The sequence below is a fragment of the Xylaria bambusicola genome (genome assembly GCF_022495145.1).
Source record: "Xylaria bambusicola strain CBS 139988 unplaced genomic scaffold F5B22scaffold_3, whole genome shotgun sequence".
Classification (NCBI taxonomy): domain Eukaryota; kingdom Fungi; phylum Ascomycota; class Sordariomycetes; order Xylariales; family Xylariaceae; genus Xylaria; species Xylaria bambusicola.
The window spans coordinates 1,069,353-1,094,293 of NW_025953556.1; the positions used below are offsets into that span (position 1 = coordinate 1,069,353).

The 24,941-nt window shown below is 48.0% G+C and overlaps 6 protein-coding genes across 6 annotated transcripts; 3 read left to right on the top strand and 3 right to left on the bottom strand.

Annotated features, from left to right (window-relative positions):
- Positions 1-611: 611 nt before the first annotated feature.
- On the bottom strand, positions 612-3,354 carry F5B22DRAFT_633354 (uncharacterized protein; the record flags this gene model as incomplete). The annotated part of the gene is made up of 6 exons (XM_047976821.1): positions 612-761; positions 816-1,661; positions 1,718-1,834; positions 1,886-2,936; positions 3,000-3,148; positions 3,214-3,354. 6 exons carry the CDS (start codon positions 3,352-3,354, stop codon positions 612-614), a joined length of 2,454 nt encoding a protein of 817 aa, XP_047835368.1.
- Positions 3,355-3,831: 477 nt separating this feature from the next.
- F5B22DRAFT_588733 (TRAPP trafficking subunit Trs65-domain-containing protein) lies at positions 3,832-6,487 on the top strand. Its single transcript, XM_047973687.1, has 2 exons — positions 3,832-4,187; positions 4,249-6,487. The coding sequence occupies exons 1-2, from the start codon at positions 4,007-4,009 to the stop codon at positions 5,883-5,885; spliced, it is 1,818 nt and encodes a 605-aa protein (XP_047835369.1). The 5' UTR covers positions 3,832-4,006; the 3' UTR covers positions 5,886-6,487.
- A 2,772-nt stretch (positions 6,488-9,259) lies between these two features.
- Positions 9,260-11,380, top strand: F5B22DRAFT_588742 (uncharacterized protein). The gene is made up of 5 exons (XM_047973688.1): positions 9,260-9,877; positions 9,950-10,310; positions 10,367-10,484; positions 10,551-10,615; positions 10,678-11,380. The coding sequence occupies exons 1-5, from the start codon at positions 9,731-9,733 to the stop codon at positions 11,100-11,102; spliced, it is 1,116 nt and encodes a 371-aa protein (XP_047835370.1). The 5' UTR covers positions 9,260-9,730; the 3' UTR covers positions 11,103-11,380.
- Positions 11,381-16,682: 5,302 nt separating this feature from the next.
- Positions 16,683-18,399, top strand: F5B22DRAFT_642166 (uncharacterized protein; the record flags this gene model as incomplete). Its single annotated transcript, XM_047978084.1, has 3 exons — positions 16,683-16,892; positions 16,971-17,601; positions 17,708-18,399. The coding sequence occupies 3 exons, from the start codon at positions 16,683-16,685 to the stop codon at positions 18,397-18,399; spliced, it is 1,533 nt and encodes a 510-aa protein (XP_047835371.1).
- A 120-nt stretch (positions 18,400-18,519) lies between these two features.
- F5B22DRAFT_264490 (uncharacterized protein) lies at positions 18,520-19,104 on the bottom strand. The gene is made up of 2 exons (XM_047970130.1): positions 18,881-19,104; positions 18,520-18,813 (listed from the first exon to the last, which is right to left on the bottom strand). The coding sequence occupies exons 1-2, from the start codon at positions 18,986-18,988 to the stop codon at positions 18,640-18,642; spliced, it is 282 nt and encodes a 93-aa protein (XP_047835372.1). The 5' UTR covers positions 18,989-19,104; the 3' UTR covers positions 18,520-18,639.
- A 4,057-nt stretch (positions 19,105-23,161) lies between these two features.
- Positions 23,162-24,497, bottom strand: F5B22DRAFT_264573 (uncharacterized protein). The gene has a single exon (XM_047970131.1). The coding sequence runs from the start codon at positions 24,149-24,151 to the stop codon at positions 23,411-23,413; it is 741 nt and encodes a 246-aa protein (XP_047835373.1). The 5' UTR covers positions 24,152-24,497; the 3' UTR covers positions 23,162-23,410.
- Between the last annotated feature and the right edge of the window lie 444 nt (positions 24,498-24,941).

Genomic DNA, 24,941 nt, shown 5'->3' on the forward strand with positions numbered 1-24,941 from the left:
GATACGGGTGGCATATGCCATTGAACAGAATAACTAGTCTTCACAAAGGTGAAGGAAACGAGGAGTGAGGGTTGATACACACCATTGTTAATGATTCCCGGAAAGCTTCTCGGCTGTAACGAACTCGTCTGACAGTAGTTCTCGTTTAAATAGTATAAAAAAGGAAATCGAGAGGCTACCAGGGTTTCCTGCAGAAGAGTGAGATAGGCTCATTCTTATGAAGGTGAGTAGTGTAACGTTCTGGACGTACGGGAAAAGGTCCATTAGGCAGTGAATAAAGTATTCGCAAGTGCTACAGACGAGGCGTGTCTGGTCCGCGGGAAAGATAAGATGCCAAACTGCTTTGAGGAAAACCAAGTCATCTAATCCCCAAATGCCAGGAGCGCTGTGGATTTCACACACATACTTGCAATGAGACGTTGACCCCGTAGGCCAACAAGGAGTAAAAACCGCTAGCACAATCGTATTCGAATGATCGCTAAGAGGCGTTATCCCGGGAATGTCGACGCAGTTCGAGTGCTCTCGATTGTAACCCAATATCCACATCTCTAACGGAGACTTGATATCATGCATGGCTAGACGTACAAATCCACTTGTTACCGACTGGAAAACTAGTCTTCCTCGATTTCACCTTCTTCGCTACCGGAGTGCACACCTGGGTCTTCTTTCGACGGTAGCCGTGGTGCAGGTGGAGTTTTGGTCTTGTGACGAACTTCACGGTGGGGTGAGCGCTCGCGCGGGGTCTTCTCTCTCCTCAATCTCTGTCACCCATATTAGTTAAAATCACCCTTAACAAGATGAGTTGTTGGTCTAACCTTAGAGTCTCTCGAATCTCGACGGTCGTTATCATCCTCTTCGTCTGCTCTTCGGCGTCTTGAGGAGGTGGGCCGTTCATCGCCATAGGGTAACTCGTCGACTGGGCCTCTTTCGACACGCCGACGGTACATCCTCTCACGTTCTTCCTCGCGGTCCCGTCTCTCCCGATCATAATAACTAGGAGGATCATCACGCCTTGCTCGAGGTGCATACTCCCTATCACGTTCCCTGTCCCGGTCTCGATCGCGTTCCCGATCACGGTCACGGTCACGGTCTCTCTCGCGGTCTCGGTCGTGGTCGCGATCCCGATCCCGATCCCGATCACGCTCACGCTCACGCTCACGAATATCTCGGTCTCGGTGCAAATCCATTGTGCGACGGTCAGATAGCAAGCTTTCAGCCATGCTTGACTTACGATAATTTTTTTCACGCTCCGCAATAGCCTTACGACGATCCGCTTCATACGCATCTGGCTCGGGGCTGCGACTATGCCGAGAGGTCCGTGCACGATCACTACGGTGAGATCGGTCTCCTTTATCTCTATCGCGATACGTACCACGTTCAACCGATCGGTCTCGGCGTTTATGGCGTTCACGATCTTCCTCCTCCCTATCTTTAACTCGGCGAAGGACTTTTTCAAAGGCCCCTCTGCGAGCGTCTTCCGATGTCACTGCCTGAAATTCAGCAGCGCGAGCGAGACGAGGCCGGACCTTTTCCCAGGTATCATCTGCGGAAAGAGGGGGCTCAAGGTGCTTGATGTAAGAGCGAAGGTCGTCGATAGCTCTCCGTTGCTGGCGTTCGGAATGCTTATCCTCATCGGACCGTTTTGATTTCTTTTCTTGGAGCTATGTCACTGTTCAGCATAACATGTATATTTTGTTCGGGGTATCAATTTATTTACCCGTTCAAAAATCAGCATCAGTATGTCATGATCAATGTTAGCACTACGTTTATCACTCTTCAAGACTGCGGTAAAGTCTTCAAAGGTAGTTTTAGGGGTAAAATCAAAACGGTTATCCTTCAATTATGTTAGTCAGGATATCAGGCGTATCTGCATTGGTAGACTTACATCCATGACATCCAAGATATCGTTCCTTGTGCCACGTAGAGCGCGTTCCTCTTCTTCGACCACATCCCAGAACAAATCAAGTGGGGTTGATCCAGGCTGTCCGCAAACCGCTCGGAATCGTTCGTCGTTCTCGATTAAAGGTAATATTTGACTCCATTTTGTACCAGCCTTGATCTTATTGGCTTTGCGAAGCTCTTGGAGTAATTCCACAAAAGCATCACGGTTTTTTCGCTCGATGCGAAACTTTTTATTTTTCTGTGCCTGTCGAGTTTCATTGAAAGTCCGTTCCAATGATTTGATGTGATTTTGAAAAACAGTCAGGATTTCAGAGTCAGATAGAGTCTTATACTTCTCATCATTTTGGAAAGGGGCAGTTGACTTCAGGAGACCCTGGGCTTCGGACCAACGAGTGTAAGGCTCGAGGTTGAGTTTCGGGAGCAAATCAATTAGCCCATCCATAGCACTTTTGCGAAGACTAGCTTGGTTTTCGAGATGTGCTTTCTTCAAATCGGTAATATAGTCCTCAAAAAGTCGACGCCGTTCATCTTCTTCATTAGTAGAGCGGAATATAGTCTCACCCTCGATAATAGGACGAGCGGTCTTCCAGCGTGTGTAGTACTTTATTTCAGGATGACTCTTCAGCATCGTCGCAAAGTCTGCTCGCAGCTTCGCCAGCCTATCTTTCGCACGCTCCTTGTCCTGAACAATCATGTCATAGCAGTAGTTCTCGAAGGCAGCTTTCCGATCCTTGGGGTCTTTGATGGCGCGAAAATGGGGGTCCTTTATCATTGCTCGCATCGCTTGTTCCCAGGTCCAGTCAGGCTGTACTCCGCTCCGACGGAGCAGTTTAGTGAATGCAGCTTCGGCCTCTTCAGCTGAGGCATATTCAGGCTCGTTGCTTGCTGGTGTGAAGGCTTGTATACGGGGATCGTTGCCAAATGTTAGTTGACGCGACTCGGGGAATGTATCACGGTGATCACGGTGGTCGCGAGGATTGTCGTATCCTGCAGTCGAAAAGGAGCCCGTAGAACCGTTGAAGGGCGTGGGAGGACTAACAAGTCAGTTCATGCTTCATGCTTCTGAGCCCGATGGAATCGTGCAGTGGTTTACTCACGCGGGTGCCGATGGTGTGGCATCGTATCCTAATGCTGCGCGGTAGACTTCAGGCATTTCCCAAGAGCTCTGCTTAGTTTCTGTATTGTACCAGTACTTGCGACCGCCTTCAGCAGTATATTCCTTCCATGGCTGATTGGCAAGCGCGCGCTGGGGAGAAAGATTAGTAGAGGCCAACACACAGCCAGCACACAGCCAGCACAGAGAGCACATACCTCAGCCGGCGTCATCATTTCCTCTGGCTTCGTCCATTGCGTAACTTTTGTAATGGGATTGTAGTAGTAGACGCGTCCATCGGCACTTTTGAACTCCTGCCATGGATTTGGCTGGCCATAGTGGCCGTTGATCCCATTCATGGTGATAAAATGCTGATGGGACCAAGTCGCGCTGTTCTCACAAGACAATTGTCTGGCGCAGAGAAGACGATCTTAACACTATATGGGCAGACACAGTGATAGGTATGCTTCTTGGGCCTCGTTAGACTACTTTGTAGCAATGCGACCACATTCCGATGCGATTTTTTAGTAGGGACCTAACCAACTAAACCAGCACAGCCACAATACAGGAGCCAGGCATGCATCTACTGAAGGAGATGAATGTGGCTGAAGCAAATACGCTTTATTCAATAGAATAACTCGACCAGCGTCGCTGGTCCAGCGACCTCGCGAGCCTCGTGCTGTAGGTAAGTTCAGTAGGTAGCCAGGGCCCTAACCACCTGCAGTAGGTACGCTATCCTTTTATACCCTTGTAGCAGTTTGCACCCCTGTACATGTGTGGCTCTGTGTGGCGTGAGCTTAGGACCATACCTCCTACGACTGACTGCACAGCGTTGTAATAGGTATCTATAGGTATATGTGTACCTCCGCATCTTGAGATATCATCCGCCTCAACAACCTCAGGTTCTGTATGCGTCTTTCTCATTACACTACGGTGGTTCTTCAAATGTAGGCCGGGAGTCTCTATACAATACCAAGGAAGCTTCAATTTGCCGGGCGGCCCTTGCCCACAATGGGCGATCAGTCTTCCCGCACAACACCTCAGCCTGCTCTAGACCTGGTCGAGAACTCGACTCTGCGATATTTCATCCCTCGCGATACCGATTTCGCACCTGGCGAATTCTTCAAAGATGGCATCTCTTCCTTCGTTCAGGGTCTCGCTTCGATAGAGCAACGAGACTCGTTGTTTTTCGGTAAGTTAGTTCCAGGCCCCTGTGTCGTCGTCTTCTCACCGTGCTCATATACAGATGCTAGATGAATCCGTCGATATGGTGTTCGTGCTTAGCATCCCATATACCGACGATGATAACCTTCAAGCGACGCTCAAGAGCCTTACTATATCCCTAGAAACCCAAATCGTCAACGGGAGTAGCTCCGACCGCGATGGCTCCCCCGCCGCCGAAGTCATCTATGCTGATACCATAGTTGGCTCTCAGGATCTTCCCATAATAACTTTTCACTCGGTCGTGGATAGTACAGGTGATGGTGTTGATTCTACAAGCTGTACTTATTTGGTATGGACTAAACCTGTGTTCCTCAATCGTCCTAGGATTCGGCTGCAAAGCCCATCAGCTGTTTTTGTTGCAACAGCGAGCGTGAGACCTCCTCTCAACCCCTTTTCCGACAAATTCCAAGATGATTATATGTTAAGTGGCACGGCTTCCAGTCTCAATCTTCTAGAGTCCTTCAGAAATGATCTGGCTCTAGGTGGGATCAAGCCACGGCTTTCTGCTTTAAGAGTTTCGCGTGTGGCCCCTCTTACACAACAAGCCAACGACCTAATACGTTCCATCAAGCCATTGTCAAGCCTTTCGCTACGTATATACCCAACGGTACATTCACGCATAAGGTTTACTCATCCAAATACTACGCCCGCCACAGCAGCTGTGATTGCTATGCTCGAAGTTGATTTCACTCCATTTTTTGATTGCGAGATCAGTCTTGACAAGATTACGCTTGCGATTCCAGACGCTACAGTTGAGGATCTCACAGCTGAGGCCGGTCTCTGCTTACCGCTGTCTTGTGTTTCACATGATCATATCACGTTCATATACCGCATAAACCCGAGAGCAAGCGATGTCGCTTCACATAACCTAATGCGAGACTTGGATATTACAATCTCAGCAACCGCCCTGGTGAGCCCCTCCACTAAACCTCAGCTCAAGCTGGTATGGACAGCAGCGGTAGATTTTACAGTTCCTGTAAATCCTGGCTATGGGTCTACGATGCAGCCGATACAACGTACGCACCGCCCAAGTCAGTTATCTCTTGGTGGGGAGAGCACTACTTCGTTAACAGCCCCTTCTATCGCGAGACCAGATGCTCTACCCTCTCTTGAAGCATCAACCTCGCAAACAGAGACATCGATACAAGAATTAGGGATCACGGTAACATTTACTGCGCCTTCACTGTCTCGAAAGATTTTTGTTGGTGATGAATTTTCATGGCATGTTCTTGTCGTCAATCAGTCACGGAATCAGGCAGCCGCGGCTAGGAAACTCACAATGGTGGCTATCCCTCGACGTAGACGCAACGAGTCACGCGTAACTAGACCACCCTCTGTTTCTCGGGCACTAGACGGCTTACAAAAGCAAACCGAATTTATCTGTGATAAGAATGTGGCAGAAGCTATCTTGGATGACAACATAGTTCATGCTATTCAAAGCAGCAGTGTTGTTGATAATGCTGAAGTGGTATGCCTTAGCCCAGATGTCAGAATCGGACCCCTCGCACCTGGAACATGCCATGCGGCTGAACTCAAGTTCCTCGCATTAAAGGAAGGAATCGTGGGTATAGATGCAGTTCGAATTATTGATCTTGGTAATAACGAACACGTGGATATACGGCATCTTCCATGTATCACAGTGGAGAACGCGATGGAAATATCATGAGCAGCGAGTTCGCCGATCTTCCAATTCACCTTAACATCAACATCAATATTTAAGCCTAGTCGCATTTCGTCAAAGTACATCTTTGACATTGCCACCCGCTCCATTCGCGGTAAGACTAGATGTATTGTGAGCAGAGTGGAATTTTAGGAGTCGAGGGGTAAACATTCAGATGTCCAGCTAGATTCCCAACTAGATTTGTTCGTTTGCACATTTTGTTGAGATCTGCAGAGTTGTTTTTCATGCTCCTCAGCCACCTACTGTTGTGATAGCCAATAATCAAGCTGGGCTAGAGCTTTCATCAAATTAATAATATGAACTTATGTACCTATACGAGAAGAGCACGTTAATTTGTTTCGATTTCACACTGGCTTTTATCACTCATCAATCAAAAGCTCACCATGAGTCGTTAATTTGACGCAGTCGCTTGAGCTTTCTCTTATTGCAAAGCTATGGGCTATAATGCGCGACCCACGAGCTGAACGCTATACTGGGCGTTTTAGATTCAACACTCTACGAAGTTGACTGGACGGTAGGTATTCAGTAATTCATTTAAACTAACCCTAGGTCGTGCCAATCCACCTAAAACCGACGCGACATTTGGCGACAGAAAATTTTGTAAACTAACAACAGGTACTGGAATGAATGAGGTAGATTGAGCGCCTACCTATATCAAATCTATGAACTAACCTCGATAATGTAGCCACTATCTGAACACTCATATCTAGTCAACCCCTGACTAGCAAGTGATCTACGTACGCTACCGATATATTGTAGTGTTCGGTGGATTTCTAAGGCAATGGCTAGTGTACCGTAGATTCGTATACTAGGGGTATGGATATCCTTGCAACACCTACGCTACTGCACTACTGTAAGTATGTGCCATTCTCCGCATAATCACTCGCCTCACGATATTCCCTTCCACCAATAACTACCCATGCAGGTCGGCAGAGCACAGGGCAGCAAGATACAACGTAGTATCTCAGATGCTGGCTCGAGCGCGGGTGGCGTGCTATTCCGCACTCCCGAGGTCCAGCGCAATGGTGTATATACCTCGACCCGACGCTATTTTCAACGCGGGAATAAGTACCTAAGAGTCGTTATTTCAACGTTATGCAGCTTCTGGGGTACGACCGCTTAAAGACAACACCGGTTTTTGCAACATAAGTGTAGGGGAATATCTGCCCCAATAATGCAAGGAACAGGCCACCGGTGCTCTGACCGGTGCTCGACGGTATGTCATTGACGATGCGGAGATAGTGGACGCTTTGACCGACGTACATGCTGAGACCAGGTTCGGTTACGATGTCCCGATTTCGCGATGCTACGACAAGAGTGACATGCGAGACATAAGGCAGGGTCTGGATGACCTTTACTTACTTAATACCGCAGTGATCTAGTCTCCACGTTTCAGTACTGCACGCATGCGTACGTCTCGTGATAAAAGCCTAGACGAACATACAGGGAGTGTGATATGCTGAACTAGCACCCTCATTGGTTCTCCGCATCACCATTTTCATATGCCAGGGGAAGATGCAAGCGAGGTGCGCTACGTGTCCCAAATCTAGCAGGCATCCTGTACACTACGAATTATGCAGTACTTACTCTACTTACAGTGAGGCTATGAGCAGAGCGATATTATGTCGGCATACCTTTCAGATCACCAGAAGAGCTACGTATGCTATTATCTGCAGGTAGGTTAGGTATATCCTTCGAGAATCCAGATCTTGGTGCTCCAGTTGCCGCAATTCCCCTCTTCTGCGACACGCAATTCGTTGCTTGTCAGGTGGCAAGCAAGAAAGAGATCTACTAGTGGGAAAGCCAAGCTGCCACCGAAACTTCATACACATACATGTACAGTGTAGGCCGTACCAATATTCTACACGCACTTGTGACGAGCTGACAATGTTCGATCTTGGTGTCTCCGGACGCCTCTGTTTAGCATTACTTAGACGCTCCCCTTGCGCCCATTATGCTTTAACGTCACCATGTACATACATAGCATGAGGTATTCAGTGGTTAGGGAGTCTTGGAGTTCTGGAAAAGCCTCAGATTGAGCGGGGAAAAGCTCTTGGTGTAGCAGGGACTGATCCTACTCTTTACATGTAAGTAAGCTTCTCCAGGGCTGTTCGTCTATCTACTTAGTATGTAATTAGTATATGTTATCGTACGGTAGACTACTGTAATGCACACTACGGAGCTGGAACCTGAGACGATATATGTACGATGATTCGTGATGGAAACTTTCGGTTAAGGAATGAGTGCCGAGCCTATATGACTTAGTAACTGGAAATCTACAAACTAGGGCAAAAGAGGATCTGGTGATTCTCGATGCTAGAGGAGCCGTACGGTCCCCTTCTAAATTGTGTTCGATGCATAGAATTTTCGCCGCAGACGAACTTATACCGGTACCTGTATTCGCAGGCTAGATCCTTCCCGGGACATTTTAGTGCTGGGCGGCGACGGCACAATTCCCCGGCGGCCCAACAGCGGCGGTATATTTACTAAATCTGCATTGACAGGAATTATGGAAGCTGGCGTCCGGCAAATTCAGTACTGGGATGATTGGCAACCGGGGCCTTGTCGTCAGGTGGGTTGGCTCGGGTTGGCTCGTCTCCTCTCACGATCCCTGTCCCTAGACCACGGAGTCCCGTTTCAGTAGAGGAAAGGCCCGTGTCAATCTTACCCGTCCGGGGAAGTCGATTTAAAAAACGGTCGGTTGGTCCGTTCAGTTAACCTCTACCAACACCGCTAGGCAAAGCCGTCTCTCCACTTAGTTTGATTGCCATCCTCCCCTTGTAGTGCGTACTTGGGATAGTTGCGAACTCGTACATACCGTACGTAAGTAAGTACGGTAGCGTAAGTATACCTCAAGAAGGCTCACTTGTGACACAGAAGATGTGTTATGGGCCACAGCACCATTGGTCTAAACTACCTTGCAATGCCTAGTGAATATATATGGTATTATTATTGTATATGCAACCATATAGGCATGCATTTAGAGTTATTTACACTACCCAAGTACACTAGTTACACATTTGATACAGTTACGGTAGCTATGCACTGATATGCCAGTAGAGTGTCGACTACACAAGATCAGATTGTTTGAAGCTTCAACCTAGCATACGTGTTAGGGTCCAGCGCCCGTCCGCTTTAATATATGCGCATAGAGCATACTGTAAGGAGCTGAAGATGGATATTCGTACCGAGAATACTAGTATGTGTGGAAGCGTCGCTTAAATAGAGGCTTGACTAAGTGTATGCAAGTAGATGGGAATCAACATACTTAGATCAATTAAGCCAAGATAGATACAGGAGAGCGATCAGACTGTGTGGGGGCTCAGGTTGCGTACAGATGCTGCACGGCCTTTGGCATCATCGGCTTCAACAACCCCTGGCTCGCCTGGGTTCATGAAGAATCCTTGCAACCAGAACTTTACACTAGCGCCCATAGTTATGCGTATGTGTAGGTATACTTAGTAAGTAACATACGCTATACTACAATTGTCAACTATACTCTACACTACTATACTTCGTGGTGGGTTCGAGGAAGCAGATCCCAGCCAGCAAAGGTTAAGAACCCCCAGTGTGTATTTGCTCTTCACTTTAGCGTCTTGGTTGAGTGCATAACGGGGATTTGGCATAAAGCCTTGGGACGGAAAGACCACAATATATTTCTTGGTCCCTCCCTCCCCTGTGGAGGACTGGGTCCTGATCTGTTGCGGGTTCTACTCTTTTAATGTCCAAGATCTCGCTGTTCGTGGCAGAAATCGTTCTAACGCAGGAGCCACATCGATGACCTGTTCACCCCAGCAAGGATATCCAACGAGGACGACCGACTAGCAACAATGGGATCATATTTCGGAGTCGTGCTGAATGCCGCCAATTGGTCGTTGACAGCCCTGGCGGCTGTATTCTTGAGTTTGAGACTATACTGCAAGCTCAGCCGAAGTCGAGGTCTTTGGTGGGATGACTATATCTTGATAGGATCATTTGTAGGTTGACGGCGAACCTTGTACTCAGTGGCACGTTCATCGCGGCTAATCGTGTCACTCTTACCACACCAGGTCACTCTGCTCATTGGTGTCGCCTTCATCACAAGCAGTATTATGCTCGGATTTGCCAACCCGGACGTAACCCCTTCGCCAGCAGCTGCAAGGCAATTGCAAATTCACGGAGGCGTTCAAAACGTCCTGTTCTCTCTGGCGAGCGATTTCAGCAAAACTTCGTTTGGGTTTACACTTATTCGAGTGACTGAAGGACGTATGAAACAGCTCGTCATACTTTTGATCATCCTCTTGAACATCGTCTATTTCTTCACAATTATCTTTACATTCTTCAAATGTTCGCCAGCCATATATTCGTGGCTTCCAAAGGAAACCTGTTGGGATATCTGGAAATATGTCAAATTTGCGATCTTCGGCGGTTGTATGTGTATCAGGATGAGAATTAGATTTTTCAACATCGCTGACCCCTACATACAGCCTTCTCCGCCGCAGTCGATTTCGCCTTCGCCCTTGTTCCATGGTTCCTTGTCAGGAATTTGAATATGAAAAAGACTGAGAAGCTTGGCGTGGCCATCGCTATGAGTTTTGGTACCATGTAAGAGTTTCTTTGCTCACTACTATTGTAATCGCATCCTTGCAGGAGTTGCTAATCACAATGCAGAGCTGGCATTACCGCCCTGATCAGAACTATATTCCTACCCTCCCTAGCGTCTAGCACCTTTTCGAGTAAGTCGGCTAAAGCATGCCTCTTGTGTGTCTGGATGGCCAATTTGCTGACTGCCCCTAAGCCAAAGCAACAACCCTTGTTATCTGGTATGTGGCTGAGCCCGCTACGACGATTATCGCCGCTTCAATTCCTGTCTTGCGTGCTCTTATCAAAGAACTCCACACGTCGGGGGCCAAGTACTTCAGCGGAGAGAAATATGGTTCGGGACGCCCAGATGCGTCCGGGGCGAAGGCTTCCAAGGGAGCATCAAAGCGAGGAGAGTCAGCGCTTCACACCAGCAGGGTGATGACAACAGTTACCGGTCGTGGCACAAAATATCCCTACGACCCACACGGAGATACGGGCAGCGACAAGAGCATTCTCGAGGCTACGACAGAGCCAGGCAAGATCATGCAAACTCAAGAGATCCGCTTAAGTTACCACGACAGAAGCGACAATGACAGCATGGGCTACGAAATGGACGTTATGGGTCGACGATCAACTTAAGACATGCATGCTACTTGACGAGAAAGATGATTAAAAGAATCCAAAAAATTCGAGCGGATTAGGCGCAACCGACTTCATAAAGAACGATCTCGTGCCCACGAAACATGGCAACGGGCATATGACGACGTTAAAATTAATTTTTAGAATACCATCTTGTATATATAGATATTTACGGCCGGCGCTATGTGTATGGAAGGGAACATTGGTTTACCACCATGGCCCAGTTCATGTTGACTATCCCAAATTAGATACCCGGAATCGATAATTTTGCCAACAACCTCCTAATCCTCCCATCGCGCTCGATAGTTCCAGTACTTCTACATCGCTAAATCTATCATGACTTTCTTACATATCTTGGATTGCATCATGGGATAGCAGCCTCACCGGATATATTATCCATTCTTGGGCGATGATACAGCTAATACAGTATTATTGGGTAGATGTTGGGGATAACCTGACAGCGGAATGTCAAAGCGTCGATAGGTTTCAGCCATTTACAGGTGGAAGGTTAGTGCCATGTATGACTTCAAGCCTCGGTCAACCCTTACACTATGAAACTCGGAACCAACCGACAATACCATGTAGACACACAGACTATAACGCACAGGACTACGGTGGATACTCTTATTCAAAGTAGGATATCTGGGTGTCGAGTAATTTCCATTTCTACAGTCTTTCTCTCATGTTCATTGCTTAATCTCGCAAGGTACGCAAAGCGAGCATAGTGAAGATCTTCGTGATGGCTACCTATTCTAGCAAATGATGCTATGGCCTAACATATTTCTAGACTAGTATAATAGACCTAGTTCCCGAATGAATGGAAAAGAATTCTCTCTTCTGCGTGTTGCCTCCCCAAACGTGCATTAGAGCAGGGGCGATGTCGTGTAGAAAATGCCCCGGCTGGGTGGCCAACAAAACCCCCTTTCTCAAACTGTAATACTCCCAGACCGTCACTGATATCTATCATCCTTGTGATATGAATTTTCCAAGAGTGTGTACGGATATTTTGACACAAAATCCGCGACTAGTCTCGTTGAAAGCGACTTCTGAACAAGGTTTCTGGTGACCCTCTACACTACAATTAGCGACTTGCCTAGCTACCCGAGCCGACTGAGTACCGAAAGAGGGGATTTCCCGTAGTCGCTGCTGCTGCTCGCTTGGCTTACTACCTAGTAGTAGCTCTCATTTCTCCGAGTTGATGGGGCATACCAAGTGTCTAGGGGATTTCTCGGTCGATATCCCGCTGGTCCCCGTTTAGCCCAGGACATCCTATCTTAGTATTAGTAAATGAGCTAGACTGCCCGACGTTGCGTAGCAGATGTGTAGGTTTTATGGTTTTCTACTCGGGACCGGTGTTGACACCGCCTCACCCTAGTGTAGACGGTCTCGTCGATTCCGAAGTTAGTTGGTTGCCTACCTCGCCTACGTCCTGGCAGGACCCGGCTCGCCTGGCTCGTCTGGGTAGCTACTCGGCACTAACATCCCACAGATGCGCTGCAATGCACTTTATCTACCTAGTGCTGTCGATCCAGAGATGATATGAGCTGAGCAGAAACTGAGTTCGCGTCTAGTGCATCTAGCGTCAGCGCTACAATAGCTTACCGTAACTCCGCCCTTGTCCACTTGCCTGGTTTGGTCATTGTTGATTGGGATCACACTGAACTGCACTATGACTGGTTGACTGCACAGACCTGGTTAGAGCGGGCCCTGTGGGAAAAAGAAACAGAAAATTCACGCCCGGATGCCACAAGACTCGGGTTTGCGTATTGAAGCCAGAATACTAGCAGCCTGTTTTTGCGCGAAGTCTGTTAAAAAATTCCGTGTGGCAGATCTAAATATCATATTCAAGTCTCACTGTTACGGATTACGAAATAAAAACCCTAAACGTTCAATATCTACTCTGCACTAAGCATTAGACATGAGATGACAGATACCCTCATCGGCAAAGAACTTGTCCGCTTCCTGCTTCTCAGCCAGGTACCTAGTGTACTTTTTCTCTCTCTAAGACGTATAGAATTATATACACTAAGATTGGCAATATGATACGCCGGGCGCCCTTTAATCAACACCTTCTGACCCATTCCATGAGAAAGTGACAACCTGACTATCTGATACATGCCTCACATATGGAGTCTCACTTGGGCAAGCTCCGTCGTACTTGATCAAAAACTCAAGTGCTGGACAGATGTTGTTTTGTTAGTATAGGGGAAAAAAATTCAAGATAGTTAGGTAGAGGTTGTGGTGGAACCCGAATTGCTTTACGTTAGTCCAGCTCATATTCCCTGGCGTCTTCTTGGTGCAGTAGCTGAAGTAACTCTTACTACGTAGTGCAGTCATGAAAGGAGGTAGTGGAGGTTTAAGGGTATCATCGATTTCACATCAGTTACTAGACAGATTAGGAAGCTGTGCCAAACAATCCATGATATCATCTGCGTATCAAGCAAAAGAAAGTCTCTAGACATGTAACTCTGAATGCTTGCCACGTGTGATGCCTATTGCATACCCAGCCTACCAGAGACTTACTCCTATGGTTCTTTCTGGGGCACGAGGCGTCTCTGATGAAGGTTAGGGTAATATTGAAACAAAGCCACTCTTCGTTGTCATAGAATAACGGCTTCGGATACACATGCCGTAGTACTAGTGTATATCTAGTAGGTGAGAATACATATAGACTACGCGCAGGATTGTTACAACATCTACAGAGTACATGTATATATATAGTAGCCTTACTAGATACGTTTTGGCAAGGACACTGAGGATATTTTTTTCAATTGAAGCTAATGGCAGTAATTAAGAGACTGTCGTAGAGTTTAGTAAGTATGTAATGTGTTTTATGCATAATACAGAGGCTAAAGAATACTCAGTATATATGTGGGGGAAAGAAGGCAGGATTCCGTAGCTCAAACTATCACACTCTCGGGGATGAACTATGTGGTTCTACTAAGTAGGATTAAGCCAAAGCATCAGGTCTAGTCCCGAATCGTTGCGCTGAGCTTGATACTCTGGAATTGGTAATATAGTACTGGAGAAAGTGCTTTGAGGTATTGCGCCTTAGTAAAGACATTGGAAACATCTCGTGTTCACGAATTAGTCGTTTTAGAAGTAGCTACAAGCTTATATAAAAGAGTAAAAAAGGCCATATTACCATATACATAGGGCGTTACCAGCCACAAACTGCGGAAACGCCTGCGAGCGCCATGTACTAGCTGTAGTGTACACCTCGGCGTAGTTCACATAATGGCATAAACTGACAGCTTGTGTAACGGGGCATCTCAAACCAAAAGGTGTTGCGGCTGCTTGGGTAGCAAACCCCGAGAATTAAAGAATATGCGGCTCGGTGTACAAAATGTAAGCCATGGATGAAGTACGGTCTCGCTTATCAATTCTCGGTGTCTCCCTCCAATTGAAACGCGGAAACCGTCTCGCTAAAGCAACTGTTCTGTATATAGACCGGTATTACTATCATATTGACAGGGAGAATCAAACAGGCCAAGACCACTCACGGACCTTTGTTATCATCAAAAAACTAGTATACTGCTAGTTCGGCTATCCTTCCCCGGACTTGTATCAGATTCCTTGTTATACTCCCCGTTATTAAATGCGTTTCCTCTGTAAAATCCTGGTCAATTCACTGTTCCAAGTGACACTTTTGACACTGCTCGCTGCATATTTCTACTTAGGTAGATATAGTTCGTGACTAAGGCGCTAATGACGTGAATGGTATGTTACTTACTATGAAGTGTGCTTGTTTCAGGCGTTGTTACTAAGGTGTATCGTCCCATTACTTGAACATACTAACCACATTAATCACTTTCGGTGTGGCAGGACCTCCTTCACCAACCTGAGCCCTTGACACGTTACATAGAGTCCCCAGCTCGCCAGTTACCTGGGCTTGCCCGGTAATGACTCTTCTATCAAGTATAATCTGTCCTAGCTGATGTCATGTGACTTCAAGTACCTCCCCTCTACAGTGATTGTAGTGGTAGCTTGACATGTGTATTCTATGTTTATGTGTATCTAAACAAGCTACACCTGAGAATGAAGGGTTCAGGTATGCAGACCTGGAACCAAGTGTAAGCAAATCAACACTCCGCTACGACAAGGAGCGTCAGATTCTCAAATCTTAGTCTTTGTATGAAGAGTACTTAGAGTCAGACTTGGTGATAGAGAAGCGTTTTTCATGACGCCTACTAGTTAAGGGGAATCTGTCTGAGCCATGCAAAGGGATCAACAATTGATTGTCTGATCTCGGTTGCCTGCCTAACCTTTTCTTCAGCGAATAATGTATTTTATTGAACTTAGACATACTAGTAAAGAAGTTCTCAGCTAACAACCTCTAAAAGAACCTAAGCGAGTTCTCACTAGGATTTCATGCACTGTAATAAAAATATCAAGACCACGGCTTTTTGTTCTGGTAGGAGAGACGGTTACAGAGATATACTATCAAGAAGCCCAAGAACGTTGAGGATATGTCCATACGATAGAGGGTCAATCTCTTAAGTTTGTTAATTAATGCTATGAGTCATAGATGAGGTAGCGTCAAATATGGGTGCAATATTTACCACCCAAGCCCTCTTGTTCAGTTACTTTATTATTATTCGACCTACACAATAGAACAAAGTAAGTGCATGACCCTAACCAGTTCTTTTCGCCCATACCACTACATTGCGGCTCGTCTCATCCCGGCTGCAACGTGTTTTCACCGGATAACCTTTCCCACGTCCAGGCTACCGTGATGCGACGTGATAGCTATAGTGGCTTGCGTGAGGGACTGGTCTGAGCATGGGCTGGCTTTCTTGGGCCCTCAACGACGAAATCGATGGTTATATCTCTGTCTATACTCTTAGCTATGATCTCGTAGTTTCAGAAGTCTTGTAAATCGCCTTGAATATTTCATAGCACAGGCCTGTATTTCCAGTTGGTTCTATCAGAGAACTGCAACAAGGATATGCAACTCTCGCGCCGGCCACTCACAACCAGTGATGAAGACGATTTAATTGCTTATGCTGTTGTTATTGTCCTTGCCTATGAACGAACCAACGTGTGCATAAAAGAGCTGCTCAACCTACATCGATGCTAATTCTACTCTACGTATCGATCCATGGCACTTGAGCATATACGCATTTTCTAGGTAATTTGCTTAGAAGGAGACTCGTTAGTCTGGCCTGAGCACACGAGTCGCACCGAACAGAGTATCAAAGCCCGGCTGCGGCGGTCTACGTCGCCTTTCACCAGGTATGGTTCAAACGGACCATGAAGCTTAGATGTGTAATGCCGAGGATCGCACTCAGATAGGCAGTTCATGACCCAAATGCGCCCTCTTCCGAGGCTGTATGAAATATAATACCCGTGGTCAGTAGGCAGAGATATGGCAATATCAGCCAGCCCAGTACGTGGGGGGTGAGGCAGGACTCACTCGCTTTCACGCAGTGCAACCATTATCACGGTGGTGTTTCTACGTGCCAGCCCCTCATTTCCGCTTTGCAGAATGCAGTGTATCCTGACACATGAAGTAGATAAGCATGGCAATGACCACACCACGCAACCACTGAAGCAAATCAATTCAGCCTCGACGATAATATGGAATATTCTATGGCTACGTCTTTGTGGTGCGTACTTAGCCCGAGTACCGGCATTCCACTGATAACGCCACCTGCTGAGATCGCCTATCAGTTTCACTCACCTAACTGGTCGGAATGGGACGTGTACGCCACTAGATGGTCAACCTACGCTGCTCCCAGCTTTGACTACGTGTTTCTACCCGAGACTGAGAGAGACCTGTCTATAGGGGTAGGTGTATGCTTTGTCAAGAGTGTTATGCAAAGAGTCAGCGGGAGTGAAAAGCGTCAAAGCTTACAAGTGATGTAGCTCGAATATCTATCGGCCAACTGCATACCGTTGCTCGTCCAAGGCGGTGGGCACGGGTATTCGCCCTCTCTAGGAACCAAAAGGGATGTTGTCCAAGTAAACCTGGATCGCTTTGATAATATCGAGATTCACTCGGATGGGACCGTCAGCGTTGGAGGGAGCGTGAGGTTTGAAGACCTGGTCACAAGTCTATACAAAGCAGGCAGAGTAATGAGTGAGCTGAACCCCAACGCTGAATGGCCGCCGGTTAGATCGCAGTTGACTGACCGCCTGCGCAACCTAGCTGTCGGCTCTTGTCCATGTGTTGGATCTACTGGCGCGATGCTGGGCGGCGGCGTTGGACGCCTGCAGGGAAAGTATGGCCTGACCAGCGACGTAGTGCAGAAGTTCAGAATCTTACTCTGGAACGGGACTGTAGTCGAGGCTTCGGACTCCGTCAACTCGAATCTTTTCTGGGGAATGCAGGGCGCTGGGCACAACTTTGGCATCGTGACCGAAACAATATACAGAACCTGGCTACAGGAAAATAGCGGAACACATTATAGTGCCGACCAGTACTTCACGGACGACTCGTTGCATGGTGTTTTACAGAGACTCAACACCATCATTGCCAACCAGGACCCGGGACTAGGTATGATACTAGCATTTTATACGGATGCTTCCACCTTACAGGCAAGTCCGACCCCCTATCTAGCCTAACATAAAAAAGAAACATAGTATAGTTTCCTAACACTCAGGGATCAAGACTGGCTTTAGTCTTAGCATAGTATACCAAGGCGGAACCGAATCTGGGCGCCTTTATGCCGATATATTTGCCTCCACTCCAGCCAACGCCAGTCACCATCCAATGAACCGGGTCTTCATCAATGAGACCGTCGTGCCCTGGAGTCAGCTCGACTTCGTCGCCTCGAACGGAACCATTGCCACGGCTTGCAACAAAGGCTTGAAGCAGAACGCCTACAGCGCAAGCCTCCGAGCCTTTGACCCATCCACCTTTGTGGAGCTATACGCCGCGTACCGCTCGTTCATCGCCGCAAACCCGACAGCTTCCTTATCCTATATGGTGTTCGAAGTCTTCGGGCAACAGGCCGTGAATAGTCGAGTATCAGAGTTAGCAGCATTCCCCCACCGCGGCAAGATCAATGTGCTCGCATTACTCGTGATGGTCTACCAAGATGATGCGGTGGCGGAAGTGAGCGACAAATTTGGCAGGACCTGGCGTGACGTGCTCCTTCAACCAGAGATCTCGGGCTATGGGCGGCCAGTCGTGTACCAAAACTACGCGCACGGTGACGAGCCGTTGGCCGCCGTTTACGGGTACGAGGTGTGGCGGCAGGAGAAGCTTACCGCGCTGAAGAGGAAGTTTGACCCGCATGAGGTGTTCAGTGGGTATCATGGCATTCCGGTGGAACTGAGCGGTTGGGCGTAACTATATCGTTAAAAAATCCTTTTTCAATCACTAGGGTTGATGCTTTCAGGTTTGAACAGTTCTCTCGGCCAGTCGTACTAGTAGGTCTTTCATTCACTGCCATTTTCATCTTTTCCACCATCGAGAAATTCGTATCACTGAGAAAATGCCATGGCCCCCATGACATCAAAGGCGAAGTTTTGGATCCAGTCGCCAAGATCACACGTAGCTCTCACATCTGTCATCAAGCTGCTTTTTCAACTAAGGCAAGATGTCGTCTACCATTGGTTCATACTTTGCGATGCTAGACTGCGAGAATAGGGGTACAATGGGGTTCTTGATGCTTTTCAACGTGTCTTCGTCTTGCGTGTTGAAGACAAGTTTAACTGCATCCCCTTTGTGCGAGTAGGCTCGTAATGCTGTATAGAAGTTGCACTGTGGGAAGTCAGTGGTATGTAGAAACTTTTAAGTCAATAGCACTGTAATTATCCATTGGACAGACCTTTGGAATGCCCGCTCTCATGCGGTAAATCATTGGGATTGCCCTTGGGCTGTTGACAGACACCATATTCGGGCCCAAAGGAACAACATCACTGTATTTTTTATGCATTCGCTGGAAGATTAGACGAGCGTGGCCTGATTTCACCCATACCACTCGCTGGAAGTTCGATCTCAGATCGAGGCGGTCAGCATCCTCGCGCACGCCAAGGAGGACAAGTACAGGACGCCAAAATTTTTGGTGCACCTATATAAAGACAATTTGATTCCATGGCAACAAGCGCAGCGGACTCACGACGTGCTCCGAGAGGCCGGCGTCGATTGTGAGCTGCGGCTGATTGAGGATGTTGGGCACTTGTTTGATCTGCGACGCGCCTACTAGAGGCACCAAGCAGCGAGAGACGGTGTCAGAGATGGCTATGAATTCCTTCGCAGGTATATTTAACCCTTTGAGAGACTTAATGATCAAATATCTGGTACCCCATCCAGGCCTGAATAGAATGGTCAGTTCATCTTAGTAATATAGCGTGTTAGCTCAATGGTCTGTGCACACGCATCCTACTTGAAGTCTCCTCGATATCTGGAGGGCATCAACAGGCAGAGCAATCAACGAACCTACATGATATTGCGGGGTCGATGGCACGAGGGGTAGAAGCTGGTCTATACCTGGGGCCGATCATATATGACGATACATTAAGAAAGGAATGCCATGAATGGTAGTGGATAGTTACCATGAGGTTCGATGCATATCATCAGTACACTTAGAACTATGCCGTGTAGCGTGGAACATGGTCAATATATGATATCAGCTGAATGGTTGATCGTCGGAAGTAAGCCGTGATGGTTGGGCACATATGACATGAAGGGTCGAGATATGAGCAACGGAAACCAGTTTCAACTGCTTACGTAAAGTCGGGCGCTAGTCCTCCATACAGCGATACCGGTAGACCAATACTCGAGTCGACATGGGTAGCTTTCCATGCTACCGACTTACTTACAATAGTTGGCGTGGTATGGTGTCTTGTGGTGTGGTGTGATGCGATGTGGTGAGAAGGTTGAAAGGTCCATGACGTGAAGTGTTGCACTGCGTCCTGGCTGCGTCATAAACCTTCAGCCGCAACAGTGGACGATCCTCAGCGAACGCACCCTAAAAGATCGTCACGGTCAAGGTCCATAGCAATCGCACAGCGCCATCAAATGCAGAGTGATTGGCGTCTTTATATCACGATTTACGGTGCTGCCAAAACGACGGCTCCAACGATAACGCGATCAGTAGTGATAAGCAAATAACATCATCTGGTGATCGATCTTTGGCTAATGGCTAATGGCTGAAGGACCGGTCCCCATCATCGCACAGCTATTTCTTGCTTGCGATAGGCACATATAAGTAAGTAATCGTCAGGTGGGGGAGGAGGAGGTAGGTATAGTGCATACAGTAGTCACCGATCTTAAGTAAGCTTCAATGATGTGTGTGGTGTGAGCGGGAATGCATGCAACTGCGCGGTGGTGTGTTGTAACAGAATCTATCCTACCTACATGTACCTAGATACCTAGATAAGTAGAAGAAGGATACTCATTGAACTCGTCGATCATCCTGTGGCCGTCTCAAATTTTCCGAATCAATTTCTATTGCAATGACAAAAATAGACGACAGGAAGTGAGGCCACAATGGTTGGCCGACTGGCAGGGCAGAACTGGCGGTAAAGACGCTGAGGGGAATATCTCGCCGCGCTAACTAAGCGCCATTCACATACATTACAGAGGTTACTGTATTTCGTTGTAGAGCCCCGAGAGCCCTTGATAGCATCTGGTAGTATCCCTACCTGGGACTGCTAGGGAGTTCCGCAATTCGACGGCAACAAGTCAATCATTGGCTACGAAAGCCACTTACGCCATCCATCCCATCCATCTCCCAACTGTATACTACTATGTAAGTAAGTAGCACGCAACGGACACAACAAGCTTGAACCCAGTGGGCCCCAAGACCCTTTTGGCAGGGAGGGTTTCGTCATGCTGCCGTGCGAGCGAATCGTTTCTAGACCCTCCTCGATCTTTTGATCTTTTCGGCGAGCCTCAAACCCCCATGCCGACTTTCCGAGGGTGCCGCGCGCAAACGGTCCTCTGGCTTAGCGCCCACACATCATGACATGGCTTACGATGCCACAGTTCTCGTCGCGCCTACGCCAATCGACCGAGTTCGCCGCGGGTCTGACGGGTGTCAAGTGCCCTCGCACAAACCCACCACACCCTACGCCGCTGAATTCCAAAACCCGACGCGAGGCGTACGGATAGCCCGGATGACGTACCGCCATGGGTGGGCAAGGCCCTTCAGTCCGTCGGGCTCGACCCTATATAGTTTCCTAAGGACGCAGCGCCAGTCTGTGCAATGGATGGGCCAGTGGGTTGTTCTTGAATCAGTCGTGTTTGGAATTTTCTACGTGAGCCGGCTCTCGCTCTTTCTTTTGCGTCTCGAAACTTCAATGAAACAGTAGCCCGTCTGAGGAGCCTCACTCTCTTCGCCAGCCTTGTCGTGTCGTGGTGTCCGTGGGCAGCAATAGCAGTACCCAACCAGCGACTTGAAAGAGTGAAAATTCTCGAATAATAGTGCTCGCTGCCAAAAACCTACGACACATTGTGTCCATTCATATTCGCTCTCCTGCCGCCCACTCTTCTAGTATACCACCAATACTATACACCATTATACATATCACCCGCGTCAAACCCGCATAACCGACAATGGGTGGCTTCGAGACTACCCTTATTACCGCAATTGTTGCGAGTGTGGTTTCTGTCCTCGCATTCCTCGGTCTCACTCTCGTCTTGGCCCTATACTGGTCAAATATTGCGCGCCGTATAGCACCCAACCACTTCGCTGAGCCCATGAGCGAGAAGGCATGGCCTTCGTCGAAGAGCTTCGACACTGGCTCGTCCGTCATTTCTTCACCGCTGCGGTCTACACCGTCGCCCCCATCTTCACCTAGGGCATCCAGGACAAGCAACGCTGAGGCCGTGATGCCGAAAGCCATCCTAAAGAATTAACTCTTCTTACGGGAGAACTTCATACTTATGTGGTTGTCTACCATGGATTTTAATATGATCGACCCACATAAGCCGATCAATTACAAGACGGCATATCGTGTACCACACTTAAGATACGACTTATGACCCGAGGTCTTTTTGCATGCTTGGTGTTCGGGGTTTCATCTTTTTTTGCATATTCAGCATTCAATTTTTGGGTCAACCATGTACAGGCGTTGGGGATATAGCATGGCTTGCATATACATGGTTTATAGATGCCCACGAGGGCCCGCATCTTCACGATAGAGAGGATAAGTTATGAGAGTATATTTGCAGGCGTGATCGTTGTCACGGTTCTGAAGCTCTCCAAAGATACCCAGGTCATTCCTTAGATGCGAGTGTGGATTAGACAGGCATCCTCAAGATAGGGATGCCCCAAGGCTTGACGGCCAGTGTTCACAATATGAAATCATAACACACGACTTTTATATTTCGCTTTCTTCGTGATCTCATCGTGAACCAGTTCAAAAACACCGCTAAGTTGATCATCTGGAATCCGATGCAGGGGTTTTCAATTCAGCATCGGGTGGTACATGCGAAATGGGGCAGGTTGCTCACTAACAACAAACGTTCACCAAAAAAAAAAAAAAAGATGAATTCTATATACTGAATCGCTTTGAAATGTACAATATTCTTCAAATACTGTTCTAGCGAGTATATAGCTTTTCCAGGAGAAAAGCCGTAAAGCGAACACGCCTCTAGTCTATGCCCACCCAATTGCAGCGCCTACCTATATAACTAATAACTAGGTAGGTAAGTTTACCCGGACAACATCTGTCGACAGCGTCTACGCGCCGAAGCCATGTTGTTCGCCTTACATTAACGACAAGAGTTCTTTATAATCGCATAAATGTGAGTGAAAGCGTGCGTAGGAGAGTTAATAACGCCCGGGCCAAAATATAGATAGGGCTAGAAGAGTCATCGAGGATCACGGCATGACGACTATTAATGCTGTTCGCAAACCGATCTGTTTGTGTCATCGTTCATTTGAGTCGACTTAATTTTAGTAAATGTTGAAGACCAACTTCTAGCGCACCTTTATATAGTTACTATTATGCGGCATGATTCAGGTCATCAAAATCTACCCCAAACCGTGGCACGTATGATCACTGCACGTAGGTATGTTACAACACATCACATAAAGAATTTCACTGAGTAATCAGCCGAGTAAAAGTGATTACTAATGCGCAGTAACGATGCCATGTTCCCATAAGATTATGATATTCTTCATTGCTAAGACACCTTAATTCAACTTAAGTATTCTGCAATTTCTCGTCATGATTCTCATCGCTTGTCCTTTCACAAAGGTTATCCTAACAATGACAGCCATCCCCAAAACATAATGACCCGTGCCTTCCAAACTATACATTATAATACACGAATAGACTGGTCAAATCGCAGTCTTTATTCATACCATCCCATGAGAGGCCGGTGACTAGCTAGCTAGCTAGCTAGCTTACAATAATATCGCCGCACCGAGAACTCCAGCAGCAGCGGCCGCAGCGCCTCCCAGGGCAGCAGTCGGGACGGCCGCGGCACCAGTGGGCACAGGCACAGTAGAAGTCTGGCCATCATCGCCGGTAGTAGTGACAACACCGCCACCACCACCCTCCGACGCAGTAGGCGTAGGCGAAGCAGTAGTGTCAGTACCAGTGCCAGTGCTGCTGTCGGTGCCCGTGCTCGAGCCCGAGGTAGCCGTGCAGAGCGGGCCGGTGTGCGTCGCGATCGAGTTCACGAAAGACGTGTAGCTGTCGCCTTCGGAGCCCGTCGCCACGCACGAGGTGATGACTTCGTCGATGGCGGAGGATGACACGCTGACATAGCTTATGAGGCTCGTGGCGTAGTCGTCGAACTGGCTCTGCAGTGACGAGGGGAGCTGCTGCGAGAAGTCGCACGCCTGCGACAGCAGCTGGTTCGGGTCGCCCGCCAGGCCGCCAATGCCGCCTGAGGGCGTGGCGGTCGCGGCAGTCACGCTGCTCGCGGCGCTGCTGGCGTAGCTTGTGATGGCTTGGGCGAGATCACTGCCGGGCGTCGGGGCGTCGGCGAGCAGGCGGGCGTAGGACACCGTGCACTCGGCGCCGGCACTGCCTGTGGAGGTAGAGTCGCTAGTTCCCGTGGATGAAGAAGAATCATCTTGGGCGAATGATGTGCCCGCCAGGGCAGCCACGGAAAGTAAGAATCTCTTGTCGTACAGCATTTTGATAGTTATAAGTTGCAATATTAAGTTTATGTTGGCTAATAGCTGCAATATTGGTGAGTGAACTAGTTTGTCATGTCAGTGAGGGAGATAATCCGGGGCGAAAGATCTATGTATATATAGAGAGGAGAAACATTTTGCTACTAGGATCTCTAACGTCGGTAAATACCCCATAGGACCTTGATGATTCAAAGAAGGCAAACACTGATAATCCTCATGGTAACGTCTCGTTGGTTAGCGAGTTGGCTCAGCCCCGATCCCATCCATCATCGTCGTCGTCAGTACAGTATGCCTTGAACTGTGCCGAGCAAAGCACTCCCCGATCCTTGGTTGGCGGGCCTCTGATTCGTCCTCATTGCCCGTTTAACGTGAAACTAGCGAGGCTTGACGGGTAGTCGTACGAAATTCTGACGTTGAAAGGTACTTGACTTCTGGTTGAGACTACACCACATTCGCTGACTGGTTGCGGCAATTGAGACTCCCCTGGGACAAAAGGGCCAGAGAAAAATCTTCGTTCGTTTATTGATATCTATTCTCCTGGAACGTCACCACTTCTCTACCTCTCAGAAGCTTACGAGTGAAAGTGAGATAACCTAGTTGTGATCGCTCGACAGAAGCCAAAGTGCCTGCGTAGGTGGATAGTCCATAGGCGCCCTTCCCAAAAGATGCTTTCCACCACGAGGCAAAGCTCAATTAGTCGCAACATGCGACCAAATAAGGCAACTCAACGCCTTTGACATCGCATCTCATCGCATTATGATAGTCGGATAGTCGGCAAATCAGACAGAGT